Source organism: Alexandromys fortis, unplaced genomic scaffold (genome assembly GCF_014885135.2).
Source record: "Alexandromys fortis isolate MF-2015 unplaced genomic scaffold, M_Fortis_MF-2015_v1.1 scaffold_252, whole genome shotgun sequence".
NCBI lineage: Eukaryota > Metazoa > Chordata > Mammalia > Rodentia > Cricetidae > Alexandromys > Alexandromys fortis.
The window spans coordinates 1,433,125-1,460,012 of NW_026068127.1; the positions used below are offsets into that span (position 1 = coordinate 1,433,125).

General features: G+C 48.2%; 1 protein-coding gene across 2 annotated transcripts in view; it reads right to left on the reverse strand.

The window, feature by feature from the left end:
- Nucleotides 1-990: 990 nt before the first annotated feature.
- The window catches only part of Kif3c (kinesin family member 3C), a 45,507-nt gene continuing 19,609 nt past the window's right edge, over nt 991-26,888 (reverse strand). For both annotated transcript variants that reach the window (XM_050125859.1, XM_050125858.1), the window contains 7 exons: nt 18,902-19,003; nt 18,308-18,430; nt 17,186-17,304; nt 15,912-16,028; nt 5,425-5,533; nt 5,112-5,284; nt 991-4,583 (listed from right to left, as the gene is read on the reverse strand). In XM_050125859.1, coding sequence (XP_049981816.1) covers nt 4,487-4,583; nt 5,112-5,284; nt 5,425-5,533; nt 15,912-16,028; nt 17,186-17,304; nt 18,308-18,430; nt 18,902-19,003 — 840 coding nt within the window. In that variant the 3' untranslated portion in view covers nt 991-4,486. The remainder of the gene's footprint in view (nt 4,584-5,111; nt 5,285-5,424; nt 5,534-15,911; nt 16,029-17,185; nt 17,305-18,307; nt 18,431-18,901; nt 19,004-26,888) is intronic.

Consider the following 26,888-nt stretch of genomic DNA (forward strand, 5'->3'; position numbering starts at 1 on the left):
GACTCACATGATAGGGAGAGAGAACTAACTCATGCAAGCGGTCCTCTGCTCTCCAAATGCATGTCTTGAAAGCTAGCAAAAAAAAAAAAATGGGGCTGGAGAGATGGCTCAGAGGTTAAGAGCATTGCCTGCTCTTCCAAAGGTCCTGAGTTCAATTCCCAGCAACCACATGGTGGCTCACAGCCATCTGTAATGGGGTCTGGTGCCCTCTTCTGGCCTGCAGGCATACACACAGACAGAATATTGTATATATACATAATAAATAAATAAACATTTAAAAAAAATTTTAAAAAATGAATAAAAAAGTAGATGACACATAAAATGTGTAATTTAAAAGAGAGACAGAGTTTCTCACTAAGCCTGGAGCTCACGTATTTGATTGGATTAACTAGTAAGCCTCAGGGAGCCCCTTGTCTTCGCTTCCCCGGTGTTAGAACCATAGGCAAGCTCTGACACACCTAGTCTTCTAAGTGGGTCCTGGGGATCCAAACTCAAGTTCTCAGGACTTCGCTGACTGGGCCATCTCCCAGTATTCTCTCTCAAGTCAAACAGTCTCTATTTGGTTCTCATTTTATAGTGCACATGTATGGGTGCGTGTCCTTGCCACAGCGTACACGTGGACGTCAGAGGACAACTTGCAGCCATCCACACTGCATGTGCAGCCTCGGGGATGCAAGCAGGCTGTCAGCTGTGGGAGCAGGCACCTTTACCCAACAAGCTATCTTACCACCTAGTCTACTAGTTATCTTTTTCTTTCCGTCCATGCCAGGGACGGAACCGAGTGCCTTGAACATGCCACACGAATCCACTAACCACAATAGATGTCCCTTCATTGAGGAATTATTTCTTCTCCAGTGTTCTGGTCAATGCAGGTGGCCTCCAGATTTTTTTAAGCCCTTACTGAAAAAGCTAGAGAGAAAGGCAAAAATGAAAAAGCAAACCCGAGAAGGAAGAGACATAGGGAAGAGAAGCAAGCAATCAACTCCGCAATGATACTCATCCCTTTATTGTCGACTGTGTTAATCTCAACAGGGCTGGGGCCTGCAGGCTACTGGCAGCACCAAGCTAGGGTGCATTTCAACTTAACAGAAAGGCCTCCATCCTAAACCAAGGGGATAAAGGTTAATGTTTTATATATATATATATATTTATATATTTATATATTACATATGTCCCAGATAGTCATATGTATAGCATGACAAGAATGGGCCACTGTTTAACTTTTATTAAAGACCATAACAACAGACACGGAAATTTGGTCCTGATTAAGGCCCTTACTTTGTCAATCAAATGTCTGATACATCAAAAGAAAAGGAAAAGAGAGACAGACTGAGATCCAGCCACCCCTGGTGGCTCTGTCCCTAAAGTATCTTACATTGAGTGTAGTGCCCCCTGCACAGGTAAACACACACGAACACACACACATAAACACACATATACAATACCATAGGCAGGGGCTCCTCCTCTGACCACCCTTGGGCCTAGCCCTCAGGCTGGGGTGCTGAAGTGGGGTATATTGTGCTATAAGACTGTGAGGGACCCAGACTATGTGGCGTCCGTGTGTACGACTGATGGGTATGATGGCACATGCAGCTTCATCTACACATGACAAAGCGGTTAGGGGGAGGTCCCTCGATGCCCAGGTCACACGGGGCGAATCCTACACACAGCTCCCGTCCCAGATACAGCCAAACCTCTGATCGGAATCCTGAGTAAAGGACAGACAATCGCGGGGCTCACCCGTCTAGTCCGGCAGAACAGTAAACAGCAGTGGAGATAAGCGCGAGACCCGCAGAGAACGTGAACCGGAAGAGCTTATTTCCCAGAGTCGAGCACGTTCCGCTGCCCTTGCGTCACACAGGACTCCTGGCAGATCTACCAGCTTCACGCCTTACAGAAACCACAGACCTGCTCATCAGCCAGGGAAAGGGACTCCCAGCGTCAGGGCACCTGAAATCCTAACTTCCTGCTTGCTTTTACAAATTACCCTTTACTACCCAACAAAATATACAATAAATAATAACTAAGGAGTAAACTGTTAAATGTTGACAGCAGAAATTACAATTCCTATGTCCAGAAATTGTGTTCTCATCAACATCTGAGTAGCTCCAAGGCTTGAAAAAGATTACTATAGGGCTAGGCCTGGTGATCCTTGTCTGTAACCCTAGCACTCTGGAGGCAGAGGCAGGATAATGGCTGCAAGCTTCATGCCGGCCTGGTCTACACACTGAGTTCCAGGCCAGCCAGGGTTACACAGAGAGACCCTGTCTCAGAACGAACCAAAGCGAAACGAAAAACAACAGAAATAGAGGTTCATGGATATTCCCTAGAGACATATCAGGAAAGCAATTAGGGAACAAGTCCAAGTTTGTTGGAGGATAAATAGAACTGGATGATTTTAAATTAAGTTAAATTTTTTTAATTTAGTATTTCTTTTTCTTTTGCCATGGATCCAAGGAAGACTTTGAACTTCTGATCCGCCTACCTCCATCTCCTAGGTGCTGGAATTACAGGAGAGCATGTTCCACCATGCTCAGGTCAAACCCGAATGTGAGAAATTCATTTCATCTTTAGTTAAGTGTAAGTCTGTGTCTGTAGGTGGGTATGTGCATGTATGTGCAGGTCATCCGCAGAGCCCAGAAGAGGTTGTCAGATCCCCTGGAGCTGCCTAACGTGGATGTTGGCAACTCAACTTGGGTCCCTCTGGAAGAACAGCAAGTACTGTCAGTCATGGAACCATCTCTCCAGCTTTGATTTTTTTTTTTTTTGAAATAGGGTTTTCTTACATAGACTGGGCTATCCTCATTAGCAATTCTACCTCAGCCTGAGTGACTCTAAGCAACTCTGTGGGGTTGCATATATATAACATTTTAAAAATAAAAACTGGGTATCAGGGCTCACATCTATAATCCCAGCACCTGGGAAGTCGAGGCAGGCATGCCTCAAATTTGAGGCAAGGGTGGCCACATAAGTGGATACTAGAAGCGGGCCAGGGCTATACAGAAAGATCCTACCTTAAAAAGAGAGAGAAAGAGAGAGGAGCTAGAGATGGCTCAGCCGTTAAGAGCACATATTGCTCTTCCAGAAGACCTGAGTTCAATTCCCAGCACTCATGTTAGGTGGCTCACAACCACCTGTAATTCCAGCTCCAAGGGGGTCCATACCTCTGGCCTCTGCATTCATGTACAGACACACGTAGTTGAAAAATAATGAAAAATAAATCTTAAAAAAATAAGTTTTATCTTGCATGTAAAAAATAAAGGTCAATGAAAATTAACTTTTTAAAATAGAAATTTACTTATTACTTGCAATACCTGGAGACATTTGGGGCTGTCACAAAGGAAGGTGAGGAAGGCCAGTTCACACAAGTGGTAAAGAATGGATCAGTTTTCAACAAAACCGTGTTCCCCCAAGATGTGACTAGGAAAGAGGGCTAATAGGTAAATCTGGCAAAGATTGTGCCTGGGTGAGTTTCTTGTACTAGTCGAAGGAGAAAGCGAGGGGTGTTGCTATCTGCGTTTAGTAAGGGGCAGAATGACACTGATTCTTTCCACTAGGAACTGAGATCGGACAGCTTCGGGGAACAGTGATCAAAGCAGGAAGAAGCCACACCTCACATGAGGACAGGTGGTTTGTTCACCAAAGAAACTTCCTGGAGTAGACAGAAACAAAGGGACCTGAGAGGGGACTTCCCTTGATGACAATCCGCGTTCTTTCCACACTGTTCCGTTTCCTGCAGGTCTCATCGTGGCAACAACTGCTTGGCTCACAATTCCCAGTACAAGGGTGGAGAGGGCTGGCAATGAAGTGGAGTTGGGGAAGCCATGAGTTCTTGCCAAGGCGGGAGAGCCTGGGATGAGTCTCAGGGAGGCTACTGAAAGTCCTTGGGAAAGAGCCCTGGAGGCGGGAAGAGTCTGAGGCCCAGAAAGAGGAGGGCAAGGCTCAGTCCGCCAGGAGTACAGGTCCAGTGCTATTAGGGTACCTCTTGCCCTCAATGGACATCAGCAGTTTTCCAGCCCCAGAGAGCATCAGGGCTGCTCACCATCGGACAAGAAGATGGGGACTATGGGATGGACGGGAAAAGGAAGCATTATCTTCTCAGGCACTAGCCGTCTTCCCTTCTGGAGGCAGGTGACATGAGGAGCTTTGGGGCCTGACTGAGGTATCTACCCAGCCAGAAGAAAAGGAGGCAATGCAGTGACCACAGCAGGCCCAGGCAGCTCAGGCGAGGGGATCTCTCCTCACTAACCAAGCTCCATGAATAAATAACACGAATTAAATAAAGGAGACACAGAAAACAGGCAGAGGCACCACCTGCCAGTTTCTCATCCCTTCACACGCACTAGTACACACACACACACACACATACATGCGTGCGTACATACCACACACACACATACACGCGCACCAAGCATCAGATGCGATGAACCAAGGTTGGCTGCCCTGTCCTAGGAGTCTGTATGACGGGCAGCCTGACTGAAGGCCGTCAATCATGGTCTACCACCGCCGTTTCGGGGTGCAGAGGAGCAGAGGCCATGGAGGCATGAGCGGTGGAGGGTGGAGGCCGCTGAGGACTCTGGCACCTGTGCAGAAGCAATGAGACAGACCAAAGGAGGGATTAGAAAAACCAGAGGACAGAAATTCAAGGGTTTTCCTTTCCTTTCCTCCCCCCCCCCCCCCGCCCACCCCCCCCCCCCCCAGTATTTTGAGACAGGGTTTCTCTGTATGTAGCAGCTCTGGCTATCCCGGAACTCACTCTGTAGACCAGGCNCCAGTATTTTGAGACAGGGTTTCTCTTTATGTAGCAGCTCTGGCTATCCCGGAACTCACTCTGTAGACCAGGCTGGTCTCAAACTCACAGAGATCCACCTGCCTCTGCCTCCCAATGCTGGGACTAAAGGTGTGCGCCACCATTGGCAGGCTGTTGTGCCACACGGTTGTGCCATCATATCCTGCCCACAGGTACCACTGTAGATCGAAGGGTGAGGGTTTGTCCCTTTCCTTTCCCACACTATCTGGCTGCCACTCAAACCGTCTACAGCCTTGACCAACCCATACAGTCCCGCTGCTTCCTGAAGTCCAGGGCTCACACTGACCATGGTGGTACTAACCATGATCTTGACTTTCGCACTTTAGACGTGGAAGGTCTTTCCAGAAAGCTGTCCAACCTCATGAGCCTCTCCATGTGTAGTACCCGTGGATCTTGTTCTTGGTCATGAGAAAATTCCATCTCAAAGATGGCCGGTGGGGAAACATCCAATTCCAAAAACATAATATTTTCAGCCTGTGGTAAAATGGTACATCAGCCGTGAGCAGTGGCATATTCCAGGCACTGGACCTTGGGTGTCATGAGGGTGATGGATATTTAGAGGGAGCATTTGCTGTGAGTATCCCTTCCCTGGCTTCCACTTCCCAGCTTCTTACCCTGTATCTGGGATGGGACCCCATTGCCATGGCAACCCGAGCATACTGGCTGATAGGTCTCTTGTAGCCCACTGCGGAAGTTGGCCGCTTCTTCATTTGACTGTTATTCCTATAGGGAAAATGGAATATTAGAATGAATCTACTGTTGGTTTTGTGGGCTTTTAGATTTTCTGGGACTCTGTCTCAAGCAAAAGATGGATGGTGCATAATAATGACACCTGAGGTTGTCCTCGTACATCCACAGGTGTGTGCACACATGTGATGTGTACCCCGGTACACGCAAACACACCCATAAAATGGTTAAACGAGGCCAGATATGGAGGTGCATGCTTGTGCTTCCAGCAGGAAGATCAAGAGTTCAAGATTATTTCAGCTACAGAGTGAGTTCAAGATCAGTCGGGGATGCATGAGATCTTGTCTAACACAATAATAATAATAATAATAATAATAATAATAATAATAATAATAATAATAATAAAAAGCAGGACAGGAGCCATGGGTGTAGCCAATGGTAGAATACTTGCTTGCCATGTCCAAGGCCTTATGTTTAATTCCCTGTACAATGAAAACAGAACACACAGACACGCAGGAGTGTAGAAATGGAGATTAGCAGCATTTATCTTCTGTCTTGAGATAGCACCCATGTAAAAAGCTACACAAGGGCTGGGCGATGGTGGTGCATGCCTTTAATCCTAGGACTCGGGAGGCTGAGGAGGTGGATCTCTGTGAGTTCAAGGCCAGCCTGGTCTATAGAGTAAATTCCAGGACAGTCCAGATTGTTACACAGAGAAACCTTGTCTCCAAAAACAAAAAGCTATACAGGGTAATAAAAGTCTGCTGTTCCAGGGCTGGGGAGGCAGGAGCTGGAAAGGTTTCTGGAGAATGCTCACCAGTTAGTCTAGTTTAGCTGGGGAGCCCCAGGTTTGGAAATAGAACCTGTCTCAGAAAGGTAAGGTAAAGGCTGGCTCTGGTTAAGAGCACTGACTGCTCTGTCAGAGGACTCAGGCTCAGTTCCCAGCGCCCACATGGCAGCTCACAACCATCCGTAACTCCAGTTCTAAGGGAGCTGACACTTTCTTCTGGCCACTGCACACATTCAGTGCACAGGCATACATGTAGGGAAAAAACTGATAATCACAGAAACAAAGATTGAAAAATAAGATAGCTGGGTGTGATGGTGTGCGCTGTTAATCCCAGCACTGGAAGAGGCAGAAGCAGGCAGAGCTCTGTGAGCTTGAGGTCAGCCTGGCTTAACTTTCCCAGGCTAACCAGGACTACACATTAAGACTCTGTTTCAAAAAAAATAATAAACAAACAAACAAATAAGTCAGCCAAAAAGGTAGGGCTGGTGAGATGGCTCCACTGGGGCACTTACACTCTTGCAGAGGACCCAGACTGGGTTTTTAGCACACTCATATGGCAGGTGACAGCTGTCTAATTCCAGCTGCACAGGATCAGATTACCCTCTTCTGGCTTCCAAGGACACCAGGCAGGAACACAGTGCACATAAATACGCGCAAGAAAGACATTCATACATGTTAAGTAAATAAATAAAAGTCAGGCAGTGGTGCACACGCCTTTCATACCAGCACTAGGGAGGCAGAAGCAGGTGGATGTCTGAGTTTGAGGCCAGCCTGGTCTACAGAGCGAGTTCCAGGACAAACAGGGCTACAAAGAGAAACCCTGACTGGAAAAAAAGAAAAGAAAAAAAGAACATTTTTTTTTGTAATGTGCCACTTGACCCATCTCTGTTTTGTTTTGCTTTATTGAGACTGAACCTCACTTAGGGCAGAGTGACCTGAAACTCCATCACGTAACAGAGAATGACCTTGAACTTTGGATCCTTGTGCCTCTACCTTCCCAGTGCAGAGGTTATAGGTGTTTGATAATTCATGTCACTGTGTGGTGCCAGGGATCAAACCCAGGGCTTCATGCCTGATAGGCAGTAGTCTACCACTGAGCTGTAGCCTTAACTTTTCATTGTATTATTATCATATTTTTTGAGACAGTTCTATATCACGATGGCTGGCCTTTAGCTCCTCATCTCCCTGCCTCTACCTCCCAAATTCTAGGATCACAGGCACGGGGGACCACACTCAGCCTGTTGTGTTTTTGTGATACGGGGTCTTGCTATGTAGCTTGAGCTGGCTGCAAACTCTTCCTCTTCCTGTAATCTTGCTCATCCTGCCTCAGTTTCCACAGTGCCTAGATTACAGCCATGACTACCATGTGCAGAACAGCAGAGTTCTTCCCTCAGCAGCTTGATGGATATAACCTAATATTGTAAACACTCAAAACAAGAGAGCAGACAGAGAAAACAAGAAAGTAGTGTCCAATTTAAAGAACAGAGGGCACAGGTTTGGGAGTGACGTAAGACCTGGGTTTGAACACTGTCTCATCCCCTTACATCTGGGTCACCCTGGGAAGGAGCTCACTGTCCCTGGCCTCTAACAGTGTCACCCCCTCAGAACTGCTGGGATTCAACCAGACAAGCACTCAGCACAAAGCACTGCAAGGGCTAACACAGGGCTGTGAATTCACTCCATCTGCTAATTCAAGTAAAGACCACAAATCAAATGAGCAATGAAAAATTCAATAGGTGACATTGGAAGGAAGAAGACAGGAAGGAGCCATGGTAACTCCCAGACAGCACATTCTGTCCCTGAGTAAAACTAGCTGTACAGAAACCCCCAAGCGAATTTGCATTCTATAGGCAAGGAATGAGAAGTTACATTCTTAGTGGAGCATGTGTGTGTGTGTGTGTGTGTGTGTGTGCGCGCGCGCGCGCGCGAGCATGTGTGTGGAGTGCAAGTGCATATTTGTACACTGCAGAGGTGTGGAGACCAGAGGTGGACACTGAGTGTCTTTTTCGGTTACTCTCTGTCCTGGTTAGTTTTTTTAACTTGACACAAGCTGGAATCACTAAAGAGGAGAGAACCGCAATGGAGACAAACGCTTCAATAAGATGGGGCTGTAGGCAAGTCTGTAGGGCATTTTCTTCATCAGTGATTGACAGGCGTGGGCCAAAAGGATTGTGAGTGTGGCCACTCCTGGGTTCTATGAAAAAGCAGGTTGAACAGGCCATGGGGAGAAGCCAGTAAGCTGCACTCCTCCGTGGCCTCTGCATCAGGTCCTGTCTCCAGGCTCCCCCTATTTGCGCTTCTGCTCTAACTTCCACCAGTGATGGATTGTTACCTGGAAGTAAGGGCTGAAATAAACCTTTTCCCCCCTTCTTGCCATGGGTCAGAGTGTTTCACTGCAGCAATGAAACGACACCTTCTATCTTTTTTTTTTTTTTTTTTTTTTTTTTGAGGCAGGCTCTGAACCTAGAGTTTGTCGAGCTCTGGACTAGGCCAGACTTGCTGCGCTGCAAGCCCTCGGGAGCCTCCTATCTCTTTCTCTCTGGTGCTGGGATTGCAAGCATGTGCCACCATGCCTGGCTTTCTACATGGGTGCTGGGGATCTGAACTCGGTCCTCACAGCTGCTACTGAGACAACCATCTCTCCAACTCCGAGAAGTTACAGTCCTGAAATTTAGTTTATTATGCATACTAAAAAGTGCTGGACCCCACTTAGTGGTCCCGATTGGGCCTCTTTACAAATGGAAACGAGGAACAAGAAGGCTTTAAAAGCCCCATTTCATTTTGTTCCCAGGGGCTATAGGAAGCTGGAGAGGCAGGTTTAATGCCAGCCTTGCACAGCAGGCTGCTGGCAATGCATCGTCACACCACAGAGAAGAGAGAGAGAGCTAGGAAACCAACTATCAGTCACAAGGTACTGCACATCTCTTGAATTTTCTTTTTTCTTTTTTTAAAATTTATTTGTTATGTATATAGTGTTCTGGGCACCAGATCTCATTATAGATGGGTGTGAGCCTTCATGTGGTTGCTGGGAATTGAACTCAGGACCTCCGGAACAGAAGTCAGTTCTTTTGACCTCTGAGCCATCTCTCCAGCCCGTCTCTTGAATTTTCGAAAATGCTCCTATGGTGTAGATGAAACAGGAAGACAGGCTTAGAAAGGTCAAGAACCCTTGGTACCGAAGGTCATTCGATTAGCAACCCCAGAAATCTGAATCTTCCCAAGTACTCTTTTTATCCTGTCTGTTGTTGTCTATTGTCTTGGGATGCATGTTGGGGACATGCCGGGGCCACAGAGAGTCTTTGGAAACTCAGGCTCGGGGACTAGGCCAGAGGAGCAGGGCTAAGCAGGTAGAGCGGCAGTCTGCAGGAACTGGCAGTCTGACCCAATGAAGCTGCCTGGTTATTCTGGCCAGCCTGCTGGCGGGAGGGGCTGGGAACGGGGAGTCTTTAACTAGGACACCAGTCTCCCATCCACTCTCTCTCCTGCCCCAGGCCTACTTCCAGGATCAATCTCTAGCTATAAACAGGTCGTGTCTGATAGCCCAGGGCTGGGACCTAACTCTAGTAATCCACACCTCCAAGGGACCAGAATGACAGTTAATATGTTCAGCAGATCCCAAGCATCTGGTCAGGATCTCTTATCAATGACTAACATCGTAACTTTTCTCTTTAACATTAAAGACATTTAATATTAAGATATTAAATATTAAAAACCTGGGTCTGGAGATGTAGCTCGGTTGGTAGAATTTTTGCTTAGAATGGACAAAATCCTAGGCTCCATTTTCTGGAGCACATATACCAGACATAGTGGTATACTCCTGGAATGCAAACACTCAGGAGGCAGCGGCAGGAAGGGAAGAAGGTTAAGGTCATCTTTAGCGACATAACAAGTTCGTGAGCCACTAGCTAGTCTGGGCTCCATGAAACTCTAACTGAAAAGTTAGTAGTAGAGGGCTGCAAAGATGGGTCTCGTTGAGAGCATTTACTGCTCTTGCAGAGGACCCAGGTTTGATTCCCAAGACCCACATGGTGGCTCACAACTGTCTGGGACTCCAATTCCAGAGAATCCATTGCCCTCTTTCCAGCCCCTGTGGGCAGCAGGCACAGAAGTGGTACAGACATTCATGCAGGCAAAACACCCATACGCATCAAACAAAATAAAAGTAAATAAATTGCAGGGCGCTGAAGGCGCATGCCTTTAATCCCAGCACTTGGGAGTCAGAGGCAGGCGGATCTCTATGAGTTTGAGGCCAGCCTGGTCTACAGAGTGAGTTCCAGGACAGTCTTCAAAGCAACAGAGAGAAACCCTGTCTCGAAAAACAAACAAACAAAGTAAATAAGTTATGTTAATAAAATGAAACTTAACTGTGGGCTCCATTTCAAAGGTTGACACTGTTCTCATTATCAGTTGTTTCTAATCATTCTCTTCTTTCTCAAGGATTTTTAATTATGTGTGTGTGTTTATGTGTGTCTCTGTGTGTGAGTGTGTATGAGTGTGTGAATATGTGTACGTATGTATGTGTGTGACCGAAGAGGCCAGAGGCATCCCCCTGCAACTGGAGTTACAGGCAGTAGTAAGCTGCCTGCTGTGGGTTCTGGACTTGAACTCAGATTCTCTGCTTTCGGTCACTGAGCCATTTCTCCAGCTCTCCTCTCCCCGACCCTTGCTTCTCTTACTCTGAAAGCAGGCCTCCAGCATCACTGGTGTACTCCCTGTGGTCCTCCACACACACCCAGGGCAATCCAGCATCATTGGGTGTATTCCCCCTACCCTGGTTTTCCACACACACACACACACACACACACACACACACACACAGCAATCCAGCATCACTGGGTGTGCTCCTTGTGGTCCTCCACACCTACCCAGGGCAATCCAGCATCACTGGTGTGCTCCCCCCATCCTCCACACACACCCAGGGCAACAGATGGGCCTTTTCTGTGATCTGGTCACATTTTCTCCACAGCTCACGTGCCCACCTCGCTGCATTGCCTGCACGTCTGCACTCTCCTGTCTCCTCTTCCTCTCAATTCTCACAAGCCTGTGAAGTCTCACTTTGTTTGTTTGTTTGTTTATTGGTTCTTTGAGACAAGATTTCTCAGTGTATCCCTGGCTGTCCTAGAACTTACTCTGTAGACCAGGTTGGTCTCAAACTCACAGAGATCCGCCTGCCTCTGCACAACCACTGTCCGACACTTTAAAAATAATTTTAACTATTTATTTATTTGGGGGTAAGAGCACAAATGTCAAGTGTCAGGGCACCAGTGTGGAGGTTAGAGGGCAGTTTATGGGAGAAGGTCTGTCCCCCTATACTGTGGTCCCAAGGATCAAACGCCAGTCATCTGGCTTGGTGGCCAGTGCCTTTATATGCTGAGCCATCTCATGGTCCCCTATCACACATATACTTTTGTGAGAGAAGGTCTTAATGTAGCCCAGGCTGGCCTGGAATTTACAGTGTAGCCCAGGTTAACATCAAACATGAGGTGATCCTCCTGAGGACTAATATTACAGCTGTGAGCTGCCATGTGCTTGGTATGTGAGCATGCCAAGACTTGAGGAACAGTCTTACCAAGATTTAGAAAACTCAGTTTACCTTTATTTCCCCCTGTGGGATGGGAAGAATGCTCTTGTGAAACTGGAATCTGGAGACAGGTGTGGTAGGTAGCTCATGCCTGTGGCCTGGTGCTCAGAGGGTAGAAGCAGGAGGCTGAGAAGGTCAAAGTTATCCTTGGCTACAGAGTAAGTCTAAGGCCAGCCTGGTCTACAGGAGACCCTGTCTCAAAAAATTAAAGCAAAGTGGAGGGAGATGGGAGCTGGCTGGGACTACCAGTTCAGTTGGCAGAGTTTACCGAGCACGCACGAAACCCTGGGTTCTATCCTAAATATTGCACAAACCTTTATGACTGGGTCAGGCCCGGAACCTTCCACACTTGTCTCAGGGAAGCCTCACAGCTCTGCATGGCAGACAGTATTATTTCCATTTTACTGACTGAAAGTCAGGTTCAGCCGGGCAGTGGTGGTGCACACCTTTAATCCTAGCACTCAGGAGGCAGGGGGAGGTGGATCTCTGTGAGTTTGAGGCCAGCCAGGTCTACAGAGTGAGCTCCAGGTGGTCAGGGCTACACAGAGAAGCTTGGTCTTGAAAAAACAAAAGTCAAAACAAAACAAAAGAGTTTTCTCTGGTTAGGGGTGACACTTGGGAGGCAGAGGCAGGAGGGTCAGTTCAAGGTCAACCTTGAACTATAGGCTATATTCAGGGCCAACCAGGGCTACAGAGCAAAAAGGCTAACAGAAATACATGAATAAATAAATACATAAATAATGAGCATGTCTCAAAGTTGAACATGGCAGCATGTGCCTGTGGTACCAGATGCTTCAAGAGCTAAGGGAAAACAATCCTTTGATGCCAGGAGATCGGGGAACTCCTGAGAAACATAGAAAGAATGGTCTTTAGGGGGCTGGAGAGATGGCTCAGAGGTTAAGAACACTGCCTGCTCTTCCAGAGGTCCTGAGTTCAATTCCCAGCACCCAGACTCATAACCATCTGTAATGAGATCTGGTGCCATCCTCCTGAGTAAATCTTTAATATATATGTATATATATACCCCAAAATTATATATATATATATTTAATATATATACCCCAAAATTCAAAATTAAAAAAAATACATATTACATTTTATTTATGTGAGTCTGCAAGCATATGAGCCGCGGCATCCACGTTGAGGTCAGAGAATTTGGGAAGTTGGTTTTATCTTTCTACAGTGTGAGTTCCAGGAACTGAATTCATGTCCTCGGATTTAGCAGTGAGTGCCTTTGCGGCTGAGCCATCTCACAAGACCCCAAACTCAGACTGTTTTCAACCCAAGTTCAGTGTTCTCAGCTGTATTGTGATGACTTTGCAAAGAATTTATCATGACTGGGCTTGCAGAGGCCAAAGTTCTCGTCACAATACAACGCTGTGGAGTATAAGCTAAGAGCGAAGGGCCACTGCCGATAGAACACCCTTAGGAGATACTTTTTCTTTAAGTACAGTCAACACTTGAAGTTTTGGGTTTTTTTTTTTTTTGTAGTAGAATTGAACCCAGGCCTTCAGATACACTAGGTAAATGCCCTATCACTGAGCTATCCCTCCAGCCCTAAAAAGAAAGTTTATTTAAAATTTAAAATGTGTGCTTATAAAACAGCCAGAATATGCAAAAATTTTGCTTTCAAGGCAACTTCAACCAAAATTATGATAGTGAAAGAGGCAGAAAGGAGAAAAGGAATAGGGGACAGACTTCCCAAATAAGCTGACATAGGCATGTCTAAACATTGTCCCACGGTAACAATGGCTGCTTGCTTTGGAGAGGGGGCTGGGTGGGGGTGATGTCGTCCTTCATATGTTAGAGGGAGGCCCCTTCTAACAAAAGCTTTCCAAGGGGACAGCATGACCTTAGGTGATTCCCTCCAAACAATGTCTTTCCTTTCTGTGCAGTCTTCAGTGTTCTCAGCCCAGAATCCCACAGGCCCCAGCAAAGCCAACACTTGAGCGGAGCAAAGAACAATGCCCCATGATCCGCAGGCGCTCCGGGGAGACCGGGCTTTTGTGTTTTCAGCCGGCTCCAGGCACGTTTGGGAGTTGCGGGAGCAGACAGGGAAGGAAAGGAGGGGGTTCCTTCCACAGCCTCGGATTCCAGAGCATCCCAGTGACAGGAAAACCACGTTCAAGGCCTTCCCTACCCCCCACGACCCCCCCTCCGCCCCGCCCCGCCTCCAGTTGTGAAAGCAGATATAATGGGGCAGATCTGAGGCTTGGGGTAGGGGAGGTAGCTACCACTCCCTGCCCTCGGCCCACCCTTTGGGGTTCTCTGTGGGCTCACAGTCACAACTGGGACTTCAATGATGAATTGTTTTCTTTTCTTTTTATTCTAACCACCAAGTGCTTTCAAAATTAAAAAGAAAGAACAAAGAAAAGGGTCTGGAAAGACCGCTCAGTAGTTAAAAACACTGGCTACGGCTCTACCCAGATTTGAGTCCTAGCACCAAAACAGTGGTCACAAGGGGGCCTATACTTATGCTCTTAGGGTCTCTGTGGGCACCAAGGAAGCACATGATGTACAGATAGATAGGCAGAAAAAACACTCATACACAGAAAGATGTAAAATAAGTTAAAGAAAGAATTGAAAAAAATCGTCACAGTTGGATGTGGTTGCACATTCTTGCAAACCCAGCCCTGGGAAGGTTGAGACTAGGATCAAGGCTAGCCTAGGCTACCTAGTGAGAGCCTGTCTCAAAAACAGAATCATCCAAGAATGGTGGCTCGAGCCTAAAATCCCAGATTTGGGAGACAGAGGCAGGAGGACCCGGTGTTCTAGGTCAGCCTAAACTACATAAAGAGGAAAAGGGGATCATGGGATTACTTCGAGATGTACAGCCTGGTTACATGAAATTCCATCTCAAAAAAGAAAGAAAACACAGCCACAACAAAGAGCAGTACATAAAGGCGAACTAACAGCCCAGAGTGCTGGAGGAAAGACTAGCTTCAGGGTGTCCAATACCAAAGAGAAGAACCCTGTCCTTCTGAGACTTTCTTTGCTTAAGAAGGGCAACGGAAGCCGGGCGATGGTGGCGCATGCCTTTAATCCCAGCACCCGGGAGGCAGAGGCAGGCGGATCTCTGTGAGTTCGAGGCCAGCCTGGTCTACAAGAGCTAGTGCCAGGACAGGAACCAAAAAGCTACGGAGAAACCCTGTCTTGAAAAATTAAAAAAAAAGTGCAAAATGCCACCACTGAAAAGCCATTACTCGTAAATTTGCTATATCCAACTGGCAGCACATCTGGGGACGTGGGGTCCACACTTTCAGAAAGCCGACAGTTTAAACGGACATGTAATGCGTTGAGGCGCTACAGACCTCCTATTAGTGTCCACTCCTGCCTTGAGGAGGCTGCTGCCTTGCGTGATAGTAGCACCCCTAGGATACAGAGAGTAAAGAATCCAGAGAAGTCCTGTCCCTCCATTGCTATCTATATACAGATTTGGTCCAGCTGGGTAAAGCACTCTGGTAGGTTTGAATAGTCAACCTCATTCTACACAGATACCAGCAGAGGGCGCTGCACACCCAGCTAACTGACGCGGCTGCACCCAAGGGCTCCCTGGTAGAAACAGGTGGAATTGCTGAATCACCCAGCCGAGAAGCTAGGATCAGGCCTCTTTGGTGCCCCCGTCTTGTACTTCTCAGTCTTTCCCTCCAGACCATAAGCTCAGACAATGTGCCACTTACCTTCTGTCTGTGTAGACCAGAGAGAGCAGAGCTGGGCAAACATTAAAATTGTTGCTATTTCTGCAACTGTGTATCCACCAGAAGTAGCCAACTATGACACCAGAGCTACTACACTGGAAACCGAAGTGAGTTCCCCAACACGCACCTCCTCCTACAGGCTCCTTTCGCATCCCAGACCGGTGAAATACTTCCTTCATGGAGACCCCACACAGGATTAGAGCCTGGGAAATCCATCCTCCATGTGCACGCCTCAAGCCCCAAACATCTGTCTTTCTGGAGACAGGGTCCAAGATCCTTGCCACCCACAACCCCAGGAGAAGCACATAAATCTCTAGGTCCAGACAAAGGGCCGAAGGGACTCACACTCCAGCTGGCACCAGGGGCTGGAACTTCCACTGCTCCTCCTCACAGTCCAGGAAGAGCCGGTTCATAATCTTGTTCTTCTCCTCAGGGGGGATGAAGTTCTCAATGATGAGGTACCTGGGAGCAGGAGTCAGACAGAAATGGGAAGGGGAGGGAGAGACTCCGTCACAAAGGCATCAGAGAAGGTGGGGAAGGCGGGGAAGGGATGCCATCCCTACAGAAATAATGGAACTTGTCGGTCGGGCAGTGGTGGAGACAGAGGCAGGAGGATCTCTGTGAGTTCGAGGCCAGCTTGGTATACAGAGCAAGTGCCAGGACAGCCTCCAAAGCGACATAGAGAATCCCTGTCTCAAAACACACACCCTCCAAAAAAATTTAAAATAAAAGAAAAAGAATGGACCTCGAAGACCACTATTTCTAATGCAAAGACTGTGGGCCTGGGGCCTTTTGAGTTATTTTGACCAGTGCTCAGCCTACACTTTGGCAGAGGAAGGCAGAGCCATCAAACCAGACTGAGGAAGTGGAGCAAACTTAAGAGCTGGCCTGTCTCATGAGCTCCAGGTTCAGTGAGAGACCCAGTTTCAAAAAGGGGGCGTTGACAGAGGAAAAACTCCCCAATGCCATACCGTGGCCACCACATGAGACATACAAGCTGGGCAAGGTGGCCTACACCTGGCAACCCAGCAACTGGGGCGCTGAAGCAGGAGGATTGCTGAAAGTTCCCAGACAGCCTGAGCTACAGAGTAGGACCCTGTCCAAAAGAAAGAAAGAAAGAAAGAAATAGAGAAAGAAAGAAAGAGAGAGAGAGAGAGAGAGAGAGAGAGAGAGAGAGAGAGAGAGANGAGAGAAAGAAAGAAAGAGAGAGAGAGAGAGAGAGAGAGAGAGAGAGAGAGAGAGAGAGAAAGAAAGAAAGAAAGAAAGAAAGAAAGAAAGAAAGAAAGAAAGACAGAAACTCAAGCCAGGCAGTGGTGGTGCACACCTTTAATCCCAGCACTCAGGAGGCAGAGTTGCCCATGAATCTCAGTGAGTTCAAGGCCAACCTGTTCTACAGAGAGTTCCAGGACAGTCAGAACTGTTACGCAGAGAAACCCTGTCTTGAAAAACCAACCAACCAACCAAACAACCAAACAACCAAAAAACCACAAGCACTCAAAAAAATGGACACTTAAGTGAGTAGATTATCAAAATATAGCTTTCAGAAGAATCTCTCAGAGAGGCCCTGAGGAATCTGGGGAGACACGGGTACCCAGAACCAGAAGAGGAGCCAGCCCTACTTGAGCTTGAGTTCCCGGGTCTGCTCATTCTGCGCCTCCTCCAGGTCCTGCCGCACACGGATATACTCCTCGTGTTGGTCCTGGATCTCAGCCTTCACCGCCTGCAGCTTGGCATAGAGCTGGACACAAACAGGTGGGGCTCAGAGGCTGCTCGGTCAGGCACCAACCCCCGAGCCTGGGCTTCACAGGCCTAGGCTCAGAATGAGCTCAGAATGGCTGCCCATCACTATCAATCAGGATGGGCTATTTCAAGGGCTACCTCTGTCCCACCTCCCCGTGGTGGCTTGGTCCCTCCCACCCACTGAAACCTTAAGCTGTTACCTGCACGCTCTCTCTCTCTCTTGAAGTGTTTAAATTGAAAGAGAGCTGAGGGAAATTTTGGCCTAACATCCTCTCTTCACAGGAGAGGCTGAATAAACGGTCATAACTGGCCAAAAGAAGAGTGGAGACAAGCCAGGCAGTGCTGGTCCACATCTTTAATCCCAGCACTAGAGAGGCAGAGGCAGGTGGTTCTCCGAATTCAAGGCCAGCCTGGTCTACAGAGAAACCCTGTTTGGGGGTGAGGGTAGCCAGGACCCATGTCTCATTTTGGAGGGCTGGGGTTAGGGGCTGAGTGGGTTGGGAAGGTAACCCACCCCACTCCCACCTATTTGAGAAATTCCCAAGAGTGAGGGCACGGGAGCCTGCAACGGCTTTCCTATTTCCCTCCTAGCTGAGTGATGTTCTAGTGCCCGCTACAGGGACTGGGCCTGGGCTGGTCAGCTCTGAGGCGGTCACAACAATAATCCTGGGGGCGCTCCTGGCTCTTCCCTGAGTACACACTGGAATTTCCTACCCTAAACCCCCATCCCAGGTCACATCTTTCCATGAATTTTCAGGATCCTGGTGACCAGGTCCTTGAATGCTATGATTCAATGGTGACATTCAAAGTAGAGAAGTTAACCATGACCATAACGACAACCACCCTGACACCAGACTCCCGCCCCCTGGTTGTCCCTCGCCCCATCAGCCCAGGCAGTATATATAGCTCAGGGACTGGGCAGTGGGAAGGGGCCTTTGAGGCACCCTCTCTGAGCAGCCAACTCTTAGGCAGCGCCTTGTTTACCCTGCCGCTCGTCTTACCTTCTTGAGTTTCTTGGTTTTGACCTCCACCTCCTGCTGCAGGGACGAGTAGGTACCACGCAGCTCCATGGTCTCCTCATCTCGGAGCAACATCTCCTGCTGCATTTCCCGCTCGCGGCGTTTCTAGGGCAAGGCACGGCAAGGAGGTCACAACAGGAAAGCAAGGCCCACTGAAGGAGGCTAAAGAGCACAGGGGCTGGCTCACTCTGCCTGACACAGGACCCCTCTTTTCAACTTCAGTGAACACAACTATGCCAGGTGTGAGCCTGTGTGCATGGAGACCCCAGCACTAAGAGCAGGCATACCCTGGGGACATTACCTGTAGCATCGCAGCTGATTGGAAACTAACTTGATGACTTAGGAAATAATCACACAGTTGGCAGGGAAGGCCCAGAGGTCTCGTGGAGGCTAACTGTGGGGAGAGGCACCCCTTCTTCTCACCCGAAGAGAAAACGCTGAGCTGGCAGACCCATGGAATCCAAGTGACTTAGCTTAGGTTCTCGACGTTCTAATTCCAGGATTCCCAGCCCAGTCTACCCCACACACGACCTCAAGGTCACACGCTTCCTGGAACCTGAAGTCTAGCAGCCTCACCTGCTCAGCAATCTCCTGTCGCTTCAGTTCCAGCATCTTCTGCTGCTCATTGGTGTGATCCATGATGTTCCTTCCGCCGATGAGTAGCTTGCTCTCCATGGCCTGAGGATACAATGGGGTTCAGAGATGGACTGGCAATGGTCCATGGCATAACAATTTGGGGTTTTTGTTTGTTTGTTGGTCACAGAGTCACATGTGGTTCAGACTAATCTCAACCCTTCTATGCAGTAGAGGATGGCCAGGATTACAAGTGTGAACCACCACACGTAGCTTTATTGGTTTGGTTGCTTTTGTTGTTTTTTGTTTTGATTTGTTGAGAAAGGATCTCACTGTGTAGTGTTGGATAGCCAGAACTTATTAAATAGATCAGGTTAACCTATATGTAGATCAGGCTAGCCTGGAACTTGTGGCAATCCTCCTGTTTCTGCCACGAGAGTGCTGGGATTGCATGTATGTGACATCATGCCTGTTGACCACTTAAGAGATCTTCTCTCTCTCTCTCTCTCTCTCTCTCTCTCTCTCTCTCTCTCTCTCTCTCTCTCTCCTCCTTCATGTAACAGAGCCAAGGATAAACTTAAACTCCTGATCCTCTTGCTTCCACTCCAAGAAGGACCACAAAGCAGAGACTCTGCTCCCCTTTCCTGTGATCCTTCTAGGAGTGGACGTAAGACCTGTCCAGAAGGAGCCTTGTAGCCGTCAGTGGAGATTGAGTTTCCTCCTCCAGCCTCTAGAGCAGCAGCACAGAGCTTACATTGTGGACAGGATCCTTAAGGAATGAATATAAGGCGCCCGATCTCTTTGCTATGGATACGAAGGAATGGCTGGGTCACCATGCCTGTGAGGAGGGTGGGTGGCAATCTATTCCTGGCAACCAGGCTCCAGATGGCATGCAGCAGGAGGAGAAAAGGCAGCCACTGGGCAGCCCAGCCCTTGGACTGCGTGGTTCCTGACTCAGGAAGACAGCTCATCACTGGGGCAGCAGGAAATCTTGGTCTAATCTTGGGCTGCTGAGGAAATCAGAACAACCCAAGAGAGAGAGAGAGAGAGAGAGAGAGTCCCCAGCAACAGGGGACAAAATGAGGCCCCAGCGGCTACCTGTGCTTTAGACACAACCTACAAAACTCCTGCTCTGCCCACTAAGCTGAAGGCCCAGCAAGCCATGCCCTCCCCCTCAGCCACAGTATCAGAACCTCACTTCATTTCTGCATGGCTCACAAACACAGGGGCTGACAGAACCCTCAACAGCCAGGAGCTCCCTCCTTCCTCCCCATGTACCAAATGACGAGACAGAAAATAACAGAGAGGAGAGATCCACACACCACGTCCCCAGCCTCACTGAGATCCATGCTGTGTGAAAGCCCCCACCCCACCTGGACTGGCACAAAGTCTGACCCCATAAGATGCACTGTCATTACTGCCAATAAGAGGGCACTTTCCCAGGGCAGACGACTGCCCTCTGATTTCATTGCTGGCCTCCTGGAAGGCTGACATCACCTTGAACCACTGGAAGAAATTGGCTGCTGCCCCACTGGAATTTTTCCCGGTGGAACCAGCTGACATGTCTGAGGGCTCTCAGACCTGGGGATGCTGCCAGGCTGGGGGAGTGGGCAGCCACCTGTGAGCATCGCATCATTGGTTTCAGGGAAGGCCAGCGGCTAAAGGATGCTGCAGGGAGGTCAGAAGCTGAGTTGTGCAACATGATAGTGGACACTGAGCAAAGCCAGGCCAGATGGAGAGGCGGGAACCTCGCGTCAGACCTATGCAGTCACAAAGACAAAGGAGAGAGCAAGGGGCTATGGAGGGGCTGGGTATCCTTGATGCCACACCATAGCCCTCTGCACCCCTGGATGATTCCCTCACAATCTAGTCCATCACTGTGTCATAGACCTAACTCATCTTGACTCCTCTCAGTTCAAGGTTATAACGAGCATCACCCTGAAATTCGGTGCCCTTGGCAGCTTGCTTTAGCACAGCCTTACACCTTACTCACCCCCATAAATGGCCAGTGATTATATGTCATCATTAAATGCTCCTGATTGCAATTTACATCACTGTCTCCTTTTTGTCCTTCCTGATGCCTGCTGACCTCACTAAAATCTCTAAGGTGTGTCTGGACCACCCATGGGCTCCGACAGCCTCAGTTCCCTCTTCCGTTATCCATCCTCCAAAACCACAAGCCTAAACAGCTTCTCCTCTGCTCAGATTATTCCACGGGCCTCTATTCCCCACAGGAGGAAACCCAGTGTTCTCTTCTCCCCACTCCATAGCTACCTGGAAAACTGTTACTCATCTTGCAAGACCCAGCTGGAAAGCTTAGGAAAATTTCATTGATATCTCAGAACTCTGCCATAACCACGGCACATCCCTAGAGTTTCTCCGATACTAGAAACATTCCGCTTCATCCCCTGTTAGCTCCATCAAGGTCAGACTCATGCCTGGCTCATATGCCAGGGTCCCTGGAGCTTGGCAGAGTATTTGGCATAAAGCCGTTCCCTTTAAGTGTTAGGGGAATGGAACAGAATCCTTAGGCTTTATCCTAAGGGGGATTCCAAGCCTTTATTTTTTGTGGGGGCTTTATCCCCGCCCCTTCTTCCATCCCTCAACTCATGTTCCCTGTCATGGGGTCACAACATCTGGGAAACCCAGTATCGTGGTGGGAAAGGTTGACATAAAGCCCCCTGCTGTTGAGGATCACAGGGATCTGTGCGCTCTAACATCTGGGTGGCATCTGGTTCAGTCTCCATAGCTGACACATTGTCCATTCCAGCCCTGAGTCTTCAGAGTTCGCTCAGTATTTTATGTAATTCTGGCATCCTTTAATCTCCGTCACTTAACAAAAAGGCAATACTTCTCAAATTTTGCTGCCCATTGGAATCACCTGGGAAACGAACAAACCACCCAGACTCAGTGAATCAGAATCTGCACTTTCTGGGTCTGGGGCTTGGTGGATAAAAGGTTTGCTGGGTCAGCACAAGTAATCTGAGTTTAGATCAACAGTGTTGAGAGAGGTGATGGAGACAGTAAGTGCTGAGAGAGGTGATGGAGACAGGAAGTGCTGAGGAGGGTGATGGAGACAGGAAGTGCTGAGGGGGGCATTGGAGACAGGAAGTGCTGAGAGAGGTGATGGAGACAGGAAGGGCCCTGGGACTTGTTGGGCAGCCAGTCTAGGTTCACGGAACTCCAGGCTCACTAAGGAAAATAAAGGTGGGAAGTGATAGAGGAAGATACCAATGTTAACCTCTGGCTTCCACAAAGCTCTCTCTCCTCTCTCTCTCTCTCTCTCTCTCTCTCTCTCTCTCTCTCTCTCTCTCTCTCTCTCTCACACACACACACACACACACACACAGAGTATGCATTTTCCTAGGTCCCTGAGTGATTTATGTGCCCCTGTGTTGAGGGTTTTAGGAGACAAGACTAGCGACAGGAAGAGCAGCATGTGTTCACCAACAGAAGATTGTGCCCTTCTAGCCACTCAGAGTTCTTCCAAACTGGGACAAAATTACAGCAACATTAGGGAAGCCAAAGGCCAGGATTTGAGATGTTAAGATGCTCTCACCCCACTCAAAGGTTGTACATCAGAGGTATTCAACAATGCATGGGGTGTGAAGGCAGTGGTGGAGCACGTCTTTCAGCCCAGCACTCGGGAGGCAGAGGCTGGTGGATCTCTGAGTTTGAGGCCAGCCTGGTCTACAGAGTGAGTTCCAGGAAAGCCAGGGCTGTTACCCAGAGAAACTCTGTCTCAAAAAAAAAAATAAATAAATAAATAAAAAATAAACAACAACAAAAGTTGTTTGTATAAGGAAGCACATACTGATTAACTGTTCAATTTCACAGATGCCCCCAAATCCATTCTCCGTCATAAGGAACGGTGTGAGCTGATCGAAGTAAATAACTAAAAGGCAGGTGGGTGAGCGTCTATTACAGCTTCCCATTTGCGGGAAAGTGATCCTAATGCTGTTCACTAAACGACGGCTGTGGGCAAGGCACTATGAGGCAGACTAAGACAGGACAGAGAAGGGAGAAACCCTCTATGCCTCCCAGAAGACATCGGCTTAGTATGCTGCCAAGGCCAAAACATCCAATAGCAGTGGGCCAAGGACCTTCGTGAAGGCTTTTTGGAAACAAAACACAACAGATTATCCCTTTGCAGAGAACCACGATGCAGCCAAATCTGGAGTACTGTGCCATTCTGAATCTCCAGAGACTCAGAGGAGACAGGCGAGCCGGAGAAGGGCGGCGAAGGCCGTCTCAGGGCTACTGTAAGAGATGGAAAAATAGGATTCCTCAGGCTGCAAAAACAAAGGAGGATTAAGAGGAGAGGCCCGGACACAATATAATCAAAGACGGCTGTAGGAAGGAAGCATCCTGGCTTTCCCGTTCAATCCCAGCACACACATGGGATTTCAAAAGAAGCAGCTTTTAGGACACGCCGGAGGGAAGATGGCCCGGGTAGTGCCGCATGCCTGTGAACCCCAACACGTGGAAGGGTGGGAGGAGGAAAATGGGGAGTTCAAGGCCAGTTCTGGGCACGTGGGGAATTCAAGTTTGACAACCGCTTGGGCTACACAAGACCCGACCTCAAAAACAAAGAAATGAGGGGCTGGAGAGATGGCTCCGTGATGAAGAGCAGTTGCTGCTCTTAGCAGACTCGAGTCTGGGGCCCAGCACCCATGGCAGGTGGCTCATAAAGGCCTGCAACTTCAGCACCAGGGGGATCTGATGCTCTCTTCGCACTTCCAGAGGCGTTTGTATGCACGTGGCATACACATACATGTACATTTAATAAAAAAAAACTAAAAATAAAATGACTTTGGGGGACAAGTAAGAAACGTCATAAATTTCCTAGCATAGCTAATTTCTTTCATCTTTCTTCCCTGAAAATTGTGTGTATAAGAACTAGTTCCAGGAGAGGCTCCAAAGCTATAGAGAAACCCTGTCTCAAAAAACTAAAATAAAGGGCTGGAGAGATGGCTCAGTGGTTAAGGGCACTGGCTGCTCTTACAGAGGTCCTGAGTTCAATTCCCAGCAACCACATGGTGGCTCACAACCATCTGTAATGAGATCTGGCGCCCTCCTCTGGCATGTGGGCATATATGGAGGCAGAATTTTGTATACATAATAAATAAATAAATCTAAAAAAAAAACTAAAATAAAAAAGAATATTTCTAATTATATATATTTTAAAGACAGATTCTCACTGCCTGGTCCAAAATTCGCTGTGTAGACCAGGCTGGCCTCGAATTCACAGAAATCTGCCTGCCTCTGCCTCCCGAGTGCTGGGATTAAAGGCGTGCGCCACCACCACCTGGCTGAAAATAATTTTATTACAGTAACATAAGCATGAAATACTATCATTTAAAAATTGTTATAATAATAGATATAAAAACGAGAGCCTCAGTCAGATGTGGTGACCATTCCTTTAATCCCAGCACTCAGGAGGCAGCAGCAGGTGGATCTCTGTGAGTTCCAGGACACCCAAAGCTGTTACACAGAGAAACCCTGTCTTGAAAATAAAAAAAAAGAGGTGAGCCTCCGCATTTAATTAATTTAATAATCATTTTTTTCCCTCAAGACGGGATTAGGATTGAATGTAACCCAAGTTGCTATATAGCTGAGGATGGCTCTAAATGCCCATTTTCCTGCCTATCTTCCAAGTGCTAGGATTACAGGCATGCACTCCCATGTTTGGCTTCCCTTTTATATTTTCCATGCCATCTTGGTGATCTCATCAAGGCCCAGTCTCTCCTTTCCCAACCACTCTTTTGTGCTGCTTGGAGATGCTTTTTTTGTTTTCGAGGCAAGGTTTTGCTATATCGCCTAGACTTGGAACTACTATATAGACTATATAGGCTAACCTTTATCTCATACGATCCTTCAGGCATCATTCAGGCATGTTCTATGATACCCAGCTGGGGGTGACTCTTAGGTGAACACATGGACCTCTGATATATAACAGAACCATTTATTCAGCTACCTATATCTAGGCCCGTGTTCTCCTTACCCAAAGGTTATACATTACCTAGGTCTTTATCCCACCTGGAACACTGTCGGACAGAAACTGAGCTAGCAATCAGGCCGGGCATCTGAAGCACTGACCAAGACTATGAGTCCCCCGAGTCCCCCAAGTTCCAGTCATGCTCCCGAAGTCACCATGGCATGAGTCCCAGCTTGCTTCCTGTTAGGGCTACATCTTGGACCTAGAATTGCTTCCCGACCCCTCCTGCTGGCTGGCCCTCCTGAGAAGAGATCCTGGATGATGACTAACTGTCCATTTCCATTTATTCAGTGTCCCTCTCCTCAGCTGGTCCTGCCCGGGCCGGATAACAATTGAATCTGTATTACCACTTCTTCGCTAAGGAAGTCTTGCACACTTACTTGAATCCTCAGTGGCTGCCAAGCCGGGCAGACAAGACCAGCCTTGTGTTAGGAGAGGGGGCTGGTTCTGGTATGAGATCAAGATGGGGTCCAGGTGCAAGAGCCTCAGCCCTCCTCCTCCCCAGTCGTGGCCTGTGCTATTCCACCCCACACTCTGAATGTGTCAGACACCAGCTTCTTTGTTCTTTTTCTTTTTCTGTTCCTTCTGAAGATGGACTCATGTCTTCCTTTGCCTTAGAAATCTGTCCTCAGCCACTGTCTGTAGAAAGCAGAGGGGCAAGGAGCCCTCCAACCCTTGTCCAGTTCAAGCTGGGTATGCAGGGCAGAAGGCCCGCTACACGGGGTCCTGGTCCTAAAGAATTCTCTGGATCTCTTAGCCGCTCTGGCCAATGCTTCCTTTGTGATCTTTCGGAGCAAAGGAGTATAGGTGGGTGGGGCCTGGGGACAGGGCTGCTGACCTCTGCAGATGTTAAACACAGCCAGTGTGAGTAAAAGGTCAGCAGAGGTTGTGGGCGTAGAGCAGATCTGGTTGGGAGCTCCAGTGTGCCATGGTCTGATTCTTTCTTTCTTTCTTTCTTTCTTTCTTTCTTTCTTTCTTTCTTTCTTTTTTTTTTTTTTTTTTTTTTTTTTNTTTTTTTGGTTTTTCGAGACAGGGTTTCTCTGTGGCTTTGGAGCCTGTCCTGGAACTAGCTTTGTAGACCAGGCTGTTCTGGAACTCACAGAGATCCGCCTGCCTCTGCCTCCCGAGTTCTGGGATTAAAGGCGTGCGCCACCATCGCCGGGCTCATGGTCTGATTCTTGAGCGAAGGGAATTGATCACATGGTGACCAAGTATCTTGGGAGTCACTGCCACAGACCTCCATGCTTTAGAGATAGGACACGGCGGCCCAGGCATGAAGCCATGCAAGCTTGGCGTCTCCTAACTAAGGAAGCCACGTGCATAACTCCTGTTATATCAACTCTGAACTTTTCAAGTAATTTCCTAAGTTGATTAGGGCTCCGGCTTGGGGTATGAGAGGCAGGTCAGCAGCTGTACAATCAATAACAGTCAGGATCCCCACAGGGACTGTGTCAGCTTGTAGACACAAGGAATTCTCAGAGGTCACTTCTTCCAGTTCCGGGAACAGCCAGAGTACAAAACCAGAGGTTGAACTGGACTCAGAGGCACACACCTGTGGCTCAGGCAGGAGGACCACAAGTTCAAGGCCAACCTGTGCTACATTTAGCAGTGAGATTTCACTACAAGGAGGGGAGGGAAAAAGTGAGGGAGGGAAGCTAGGGGCTTTCGATGCTTTCGTAGAGCGCTTGCCTAGCATGTAAGGGACCCTGAGTTTGAACCCCAGTATCACATAAACAGCAATGGTGGCACATTAGTACTAGAGAGTGAGAGAGAGAGAGAGAGAGAGAGAGAGAGAGAGAGAGAGAGAGAGAGATCAACCAACCAGAGGAGATAGGAGCCCTCTTAAGTGTTGGTCAGGAAATCTAGGCGGGCGACAGATCTGACCAACCACTCCTTGGGGAGGATTACCATCAAATGTGATCCTCCAAGAACAGAAAAGGCAAACCAGCTTTGTTGCCATTGCCAGCTACTCTATGGAAGTCTGTAGAGGAC